This window comes from Prunus persica, chromosome G8, assembly GCF_000346465.2.
Source record: "Prunus persica cultivar Lovell chromosome G8, Prunus_persica_NCBIv2, whole genome shotgun sequence".
Classification (NCBI taxonomy): domain Eukaryota; kingdom Viridiplantae; phylum Streptophyta; class Magnoliopsida; order Rosales; family Rosaceae; genus Prunus; species Prunus persica.
Genome location: NC_034016.1, coordinates 20,811,098 through 20,819,786, shown reverse-complemented (window position 1 = coordinate 20,819,786; position 8,689 = coordinate 20,811,098). Strand labels below are relative to the sequence as shown.

The following is an 8,689-nucleotide window of genomic DNA, read 5'->3' as shown; positions in this document are numbered from 1 at the left end:
AGCTTGCCTAGCTGAGTACTTCATGCATGTTGTGTCACATCTTGATTGTGAAGTTGATGTGAATGAAAATGTGAATGAAATGAACTAACTGTAACTTCGTACTGGTGGGGACAAAAGACCAAAGGAGAAAAACTTATCAGAATAAATTATGTACAGTTTTTCTGAAAAATTTTCACATTACTTAACTGTCACGTGATAAGAGCGATGTAAAGAAAAATTACGTATAACAAGATAGCTAATTCTTTCTCTGACCCACCCAAAACCAAATTAAGAGTTAAAAGAGTAGGCTGGTCAACTCATGACTTCCAAATGGCAACATCCTGAGAGGACACACTTTCCACTTAGGTACTCACATTTGGATGGTACGACAATATTAGGACCAAATCCTTGGTACTTGTCCACTAAGGTAGGTCAAATGCAATCACAAAACCTGACTGGTCAAATCCTAAATTCTTCAAAGGCAAGCATGTCAAGGACACCTGTGTCTTTTACATTTCGATGAAATCCTGGGTTCTTGACACGTGCCCAGAACTCCTTCTACCAAATGATGAAACCACAAGTCATGATCTTTCTCTTTATAACACGTGCAAACCAAAAATACAAAGTCCAACACATTAGGCAGGCCTAATCCTTGCTTTACGATTCAACCCGAAACTCAACCCGTAATTTTGGTTTAAGGTTCAATCTTAAACCCAATCCTTGTTGGATTACCCTAATTATTATAGATAAACAAATATTTTTTTTTAAAAAAATTCTAGTAGCTTCCAGAATAATGAAGTTTAGATATTTTGTTCTACAGTTGTGGTCCTATAATTTGAACAGGAGAGAGTGAGAATCTTACCCAAAAATAACATATAATATTAGTGGTGCTCAACTTTTATTTGATTTAAAAATTGCAACTTGTCCGAATAGGCGCAGTGCGTGACTTGTGATTGTAAATATTATATTGTGAGTAGGGAGCACCGATGGCTCTGTGCTGACCAATCCACTTTCTTACACCTGTACCGATAAGGTAGCGTGTCCACATCTGAGGGCACCACGTATGCCCATTTTCTTTATTTCTAGATTAAAATACGTTACATTAACGTAATAAACGAAGATAAGAATATAATAACAGCCCTCGGACGTACGTGTCCGGCGGTGATTGGCCCACGTATGCCCTTGAGGTGATTTTTGTGCAGAGACCCAAGAGGGTATATTTTTCTTTGCTTAGACTCAACCTGCTGATTTGGTCTTGCAGCGTTTGATTAAGAAGGATTCCCTTTGGATTTAAATGATTACTTTAATGGCCACTAGATTAAAAAATTGCATGCAACTTTGAACCAAAACCTAATATGGGAAAGGTGGGATCTTTACCCATGTGACCCTTTGGAGACTCATAGGGATAGAGTCTTGATTTTTTTGTTGGACAACCATAGAGCTCTTGTTTTTATCTTTTTAGTCAATCAAGTATATAATTATATAGTTTGCAGGTTTGTAGTAAGTCAGTCGATTAAGATAGTGTGTTCGGTTTGTGCACTCGAGTTTAATCTCTCTCTATATATACGAGAATAATTTATAATATAGCTTTGTTTAAAATAAAACTACCATATAGTTTTACTCGTTTAAAACTTATATTAAAGACCCAAGGCAAAGTTGATTTAATCTTTTTAGAAAGAGGAAAACAAGACAAAGAAAATGCCATCATAACCTAAGCGGATAAGAAAGCAAAACATTCTCAACGCAATGACACATTGACACCTCACTTATTGTACCAGAAATGATTTAATATTTCCTCGTCCCTACCAAACGCGTTTTTCAACTCCAAAAACCCTTTGCATAAATTTTTTATTTTTTATTTTTTAAATATTTAGCTCTACCAAATAGTGATTTTTCAAGTGATGTCACCCAATTATAACTTATAAGTGGGGTCCATACATTGTCCAATCAGTGTTTAGAAATTCACAAAACCAATCTTGTAAGACCCCCCATGCCTCCACCATACCATGGAACTTCCAGAACTTTCCTAAGGACCACACTCTCTGTTCTCAAATGCTTGCCCAAATGAGAGAGAGAGTTAGTGCCTCAATACTAAAATTGAAATTGAACTTACCCCCAAGAGATCTAGAACTTTCCCAAAATATTTTAGAAAAATGATTAAGAAGACTAAACTCTATTTAAACCCTTGTGCTCTTAATGAAGCAGCTTCTTCTTCTGTGTGCGTGTGACAAAAAACTGCCAACTATATAACGGCTTAAACGACTTTCCCGAAGAAGAAAGCGCCCAAATCCAAAGGCTTTATCTTGCAGTTTCCTCCTCTCTCTTTCCATTGAAGAGCTCGTTCTTAGTAAGATTCAGCTCAAATTTCCCTTTCCTTGATCAGTAAATCTCAAAAGTTTGTGCCTTTGAGTTCGTACTTAGCAGCTTTTTGACAACTTCGTCTTCTTTCTTGCTTTTCAACGACAACCCATATCAGTTTTTTCCTGTTTTTTGTGTTGAACAATCTGACCCAGAATTTGATTTGGAAGCAAAGTAGTAAAATTGGTAAGAGAACCAAAACCCATCTGGATTTTGTTCATCTTTCTGCAATTATTGCCATGAACTATCTGTACCCAGTGAAGGAAGAGTTCCCGGGTTCAAGTGCATCACAATCGGGTCCTGGTGACCCGGTGGTGATGATACCGCCACAGCCAATGGAGGGTCTGAATGACACAGGCCCTCCTCCATTTCTGACCAAGACCTTTGACATGGTGGATGACCCGAGTACCAATCGGATAGTTTCTTGGAGCAGAGGAGGTGGAAGCTTTGTTGTTTGGGATCCTCATACCTTTGTTATGAATCTCCTTCCTAGATACTTCAAGCACAATAATTTCTCAAGCTTTGTCAGGCAGCTCAACACTTACGTAAGTGTTTTCACCCCCAAGCTGAAATCTTTAATTGGTTAGTGAAACCTTCAATCCTCTCATCAAGTTTTAGATCTTCAGTTTAAATGTATATGGAAATAATCCAGTTCATGTGGATGATCCTTCATTGATCTCTGGTATGTTGTTTATGAACTTCATTGATCTCTGGTGTGTTGTTTGTCTGAGTCCCTTTCAATTTTCTTACCTATTTATTTTCAGCTGATTTATCAAACAAATAGAAATTTAAAAATAAAAATAATAAAAAAATCTTCCCATTGACCTAAATGTTCTTTCGTCATGTTGAATTATTTCTCTTGAATCTGCTTAGAATTCATTTGGGTTGCTGAAGTTTCACTGTACTGGTGGTTTTCTGTAAATTATGAATGCTTTTTTCTTTTTCTTTTTTTTTTTGGGTGAAAATAAAAGTTTACATATCTTTTGTTTATGTATGGATGTTGTTGTAGGTTCTGGAATTTCACATGATTGTACTTTGTGCTTATGGAAATAAATTATTCTGTGTTTATCATCTGCTGTGTTTTCCCCTCCACCCTCCATTTTTTTAATTTATGTTATTTTCCACAGTGCTTTCTTTATTTAATACCCTTGTTTCTTTAATATCTCCTCCCAATGGCTCACCTTGCTCAATTTCTACTGGTGTCATCTCAAAAGTTAGTCATAAAATATTCAGCACTATCTGAGCTCCTTTGTCAGGTGCAGGCTAATTGATTCCCTTAATTTCATTCCACCAATAATGATAGATATATATTTTTTTTTGTGTCTATCAATTACTTGATGGGTATTGGGTGAAAGCGTTAATGGAGAAGCTTTAGTAGATTTCTGAATCTGATTGGGCAATTAGGTTTGTAAAGTCGTTGGTTCTTGGGAATTTAGTCCTAAATGTAATTGAACTTCTGCAGGGCTTTAATTGATTCCCTTAATTTCATTCCACCAATAATGATAGATATATATATTTTTTGTATCTATCAATTACTTGACGGGTATTGGGTGAAAGCGGTAATGGAGAAGCTTTAATAGATTTCTGAATCTGATTGGGCAATTAGGTTTGTATAGTCATTGGTTCTTGGGAATTTAGTCCTAAATGTAATTGAACTTCTGCAGGGCTTTAGAAAGGTTGATCCTGACAGATGGGAGTTTGCCAATGAGGGGTTTGTAAGGGGTCAGAAGCATCTCCTTAAGAACATTAAAAGAAGGAAGACACCTTCTCAGCCTCTTCCTGCACAACAAGCTCTAGGCCCTTGTGTGGAAGTAGGCCGGTTTGGGCTAGATGGAGAAATTGATCGTTTGCGGCGCGACAAGCAGGTCCTAATGATGGAGTTGGTGAAGCTTAGACAGCAGCAGCAGAATACTAGAGCCTACCTTCAAGCAATGGAACAAAGGCTGCAAGGGACTGAAAGGAAGCAGCAACAAATGATGGCTTTCTTGGCAAGGGCAATGCAAAACCCAGCTTTTATGCAGCAGCTAGTCCAACAGAAGGATAAAAGGAAGGAGCTTGAGGAAGCCATGACTAAGAAAAGGAGGAGGCCAATTGATCAAGGACCTAGTGGTGTTGGTGGTGGCAAATCGAGCCTAAAGGGCAAGGGAACAAACCTCATTAAATGTGAGCCTCTTGAATTTGGAGATTGTGATTATGAAATGTCAGAGCTAGAAGCACTTGCATTGGAAATGCAAGGATTTGGAAAGGCAAGAAAGGAACAGGATGAAGAGCTAGAGCCACTAGAGAGTGGGAAAGAGTTCGATGAGGGATTTTGGGAAGAACTATTTAGTGAGAGATTGGAGGAAGACTTCAGCATTCCAAGTGCAATAGTAGGGGAAGATGAAGATGTGATTATCTTGGCTGATCGCTTAGGTTACTTAGGTTCATGCCCAAAGTAGAGCTAGCTAGCTGCACTTCTTCAGCATTTCTATCTCTGTCCTCTTCAGTTCACTGCCTCATTGACCATTTCTTTTTGGGTAGGAGGCTAAGGCCTCCAACAGTTGTTTCCATAGTCTCTCATTTTGCATCTCTACAGTCTCGTCAAGTGCCATTAGGCCATAACTTTCATTCTGGATTTCTTGGTATTGACAGGATAGGGGGATTAGCAGGCTGATATCCGTTGAAACCATCTTTGTTTCTGGTGTTTCTAACCCTGCACTTGTTTATTAATTGCCTCCTTTTCTCATCTAATAATGCCCTCTCTTTGTTTCTTTATCTTGGTTAGGTTGCAGGCATTGCTTGGACAGAAACTGTGCTAGTTTTTATGATGATTTATCTCAAGGTTCTTGTTTAATTTTCATATCTGAAAAACTGTTCCATGTATCATACATGAAATTAATTATGTCTCTCTCTCTCTCTCTCTCTCTCTCTCTCTCTCTCTCTCTCTCTCTCTCTCTCTCTCTCTCTCTGCCTGTTGTAATCTATTTTGGCCTCTTAAATGAATGTAGATTTGTTGAGAAGCTGTTGAACTTGAAAAGGAGTAGCTGCAAGCTCCAAGAACCATAAACAAAATATTGTTTTTGGATCCAAGTGCCTATTGGCTGATAACTTTGTCAGTATGATACTTTCTGTTACTTGAGTACTGTCCCTATGTTGTTTGAGTAAAGATATAAACAGAGGTAGTTTGGGTAATATGAACTTCATAATGTTACATTTGTACCATGTAGATTTGTTCATGTCGGGCAAATACGGTTCTCATCGGTCACTACATCAGCCGTGGACTCTCAAACTGGTACAGTATCACTCTTTAAAACATCACCATAAAAAATGTGTTCCTTACCCAATTGATGTCTTACTTACAGTACAGATGAAGAAAGACAGGATCCAAGTATCAAAGTAGATTGACTGGGTTGAACTTGAAGAGCATAATATGATTCTAACTCTACAAGTAGGGTTAGAATGTGTTTAATTTGTGTGAGTAATCATTGAAACTTTGGTCTGCAAGATTCTGTAATTAAGCTGAGATTTTTAGTGAGGCGGATTATAGAAAGTTATGTGCCTAGCGGATGATAGAAAGTTAATACCTTACTGGGAAGGCTTCAACAGAAGTTGGACTGTTCCACCCTTAAGAAGCTTAGGCTAACCAATTCAAGAAATCACAACCCTTTAATTTTTGCTTAGTCTAGTGTTGTGCACTTATTAGTCTGCCATGTGTTGTAACATTCCCCATGGCAGTGTGTGATTGGCTTGGGATATTGTCTGGTGACATCCTTATTTTATAAAAGTTTTTGTTGTATATGGATATCGGTCGGTCCAATTTTGAAATCATAATCTTCCCAGCCTCCTCGACCAAACCCAGTTTCCCATTTCATCGATCTCCCAAAACCCACATCAGTCGCTGCACCAGAAGGAACCATCAAACCCCACTATAAAACAACCCCCATGACCTCTGTTTCTTCTCTTCTCCGAAATATTTCTTCCTGATTGATAAATGGGCCTCCAACCTGTAATATTCACAAAAATGTCCATCACTTGATCCCATGTTTGATCAAATTGGGTCTGTAGTTGTGCCCACTAACTTCCCGTGACTCGTTGCAGCCGCCGATGATGTTTTTTTCAGCCCATAGTTTGAGAGGCCAGGAAATACTTAGCCTTCATGAGATCAAGAATTTTATAGTGAGGGCTTATATATAGTCCTTAAGTGAGGCCCTCTCTCTTAATATTTGAATTAAATTGGTTAGTCATTAGATCAAATTGGTTCGTCTAATGCAACGATTAAGAGATATGACCTTACCTAAGAGCCATATATAAAGTCCTCACTAACGAATGACTCGGGATTTGAAGGCTTGGGAGCCCTTCCTTAAAAATCAAATATATAAGAGCATTAACCTCTGCATTTGAGGTCCTAGGTTCGATTCTCCTCTCTCTAGTATAGCTTGTATTAATATAAAAAAATCAAATATATATATAAAAAAATCTTTGTACTTTTCATGGGGTTAGAAGCCAGCACTTTTCAGCTTTCATGCTGTGTCGGTGGAATTTTAGGCAGAGCATATATTTTATTAGAGGCAGAGCATGCAGGGCAAGGCATTAGCAATAGGAACATGTCAGAAAGTCAAAATATGAGATAGTTACAAGTCTGGACAAGATTATTGAGTGTGTAACGGATGCAATGCAAGAGGGTTTCTTCTCAACAAAAAATGAGTGCACTGGGTACATTAATATATTAATTAAGATATTTTAAGCCATGTCATAAATGACAATGAGTAGTTTAGGCGCCTAAACAAGTTTTTCTACTAATTAGGCTTGGAGAGGTGAGCAGAGAAAGTGAAGTGTCATGGAAGGTCCTCCTCTGTATATTTTTGCCTTTTCATTTGCCTCCAAAGCCAAAACTTGCATGTGAGAATCTGGCAATAGAAAGAACCCGTGAATAAGGCATGGCCCGCATTTGTATTTTCTTTCCAGTTCATGAAAAAAATATGAAATGTGCCTCTCTCTCTCTCTCTCTCTCTCTCTCTCTCTCTCTCTCTCTCAGCATGCGGAACAGAGCATGAGAAGAGAAGAGAGTTATAATAAGGTAGCTTCAAATTAGAATCAGCAAAGAACAAACAAACAATATGAGATGGCTGTCATTAACTTCATGTGTGCTTCAATTACTTGAAAGGGTAAAACTTTCACATCTCCATGCTACTTGGGTTTCTCAGCTTGGCCAAATCTTGTGGTCCTACTTTGTTTATTATTAAACAATAGTTAGTTGTTTTACACCATCTTTGTATATGATTGTGTTTAATTAGCAAAATCCCATTTTTAATTGAGGGGTTGCTCATAGTTTCTTGATCAAATGAAACCATTATAGTCATGATGATGTAAATACTTTCCTATCAATGGAACAATCATTTGCTTAATTAAGTTTAGTGCAATTTAATTGATTAAGTTGTTTTATAAACCCTTGTGGGTTCGACTTCCTACTTGCATATCTATACTATTGTTGATTCGTGCACTTGTGAATATTGTCCATTGCCTTAACAATATCATCAAACTAAGACTATAATAAGCCAGTCCCATTGAACATTTTGGTCAATTTGTAAATGCCACTAACTTCCAGTTCCAGGAACCTAGCTGGATCCAAATATATGGTTCTGAAGGACAAATTTTGACCTCTGTTTGTCCTTAAAAGGATCTCCCCTGTTTGTCAAATGTCCTTTAATCTTCTCTTTTTCAGCTAAAAACCAAATTATTGTGTTGAACAAGGAAAATAAAGGTAACAAAACATACTCAACCAAACACTAAACAACAACACAAGAGCCCCAAAAAACCAAAACACATTCAAAGGCAAGGGATTGCTCTGTTTCTCAAGTTTCAATTAATAAAGCAAAATGATCCAGTTTATGTTTGCCCCCTTACAATTTCACAATAAAATTTTGGTTAACTTGTTGAAGAGCCAAAATGGTGGGTGGAAAATGTTTTGGGCAGTGATTTTACAGAGAATATTGCCTTGTTCAGTTCAGTTCTAAATATGGACTATGATGTTATAGTTAGAGTGCTCTACCTACCCAAATTGAGGAGGGGAATTCAAAGTCGAATGCAAAGTGGTGAGCACGAGTTGACTAAAGTCCATTGATGCTTTATTTATCTTTTGTTAATTTCATGAGCCATTGTGCATTGCACTGTTTGCCTTAAAGGTGATGATCAGTGAAGCATAAATATCATCTTATCCCAAAAGAAAAGAAGATGAATCTCACTAAAAAGCCCTGCATATTCAAAAGATTTAGATCAAAAGAAACCACATAGGATTCCAAAAGGATTTATAAGAGCAAAATATAAAATATAAAAAATAGATGAACTGTGATGGGTCCTATGCCCAACACGCCTA

The 8,689-nt window shown here is 37.5% G+C and overlaps 1 protein-coding gene across 10 annotated transcripts; it reads left to right on the top strand.

Moving 5' to 3' along the window:
* LOC18767504 (heat stress transcription factor A-7a) lies at positions 2,175-7,720 on the top strand. Of its 10 annotated transcripts, none has more exons than XR_002272864.1 (5): positions 2,175-2,882; positions 4,002-5,158; positions 5,325-5,428; positions 5,544-5,608; positions 5,684-7,720. XR_002272864.1 is itself a non-coding variant. In XM_020570079.1 (2 exons), the coding sequence occupies exons 1-2, from the start codon at positions 2,577-2,579 to the stop codon at positions 4,773-4,775; spliced, it is 1,080 nt and encodes a 359-aa protein (XP_020425668.1). In that variant the 5' UTR covers positions 2,175-2,576; the 3' UTR covers positions 4,776-5,232. The 10 variants fall into 10 exon arrangements, 1 of the variants encoding a protein (XP_020425668.1); XR_002272862.1 differs by having other exon boundaries at positions 5,679-7,720; XR_002272863.1 differs by having other exon boundaries at positions 5,325-5,432.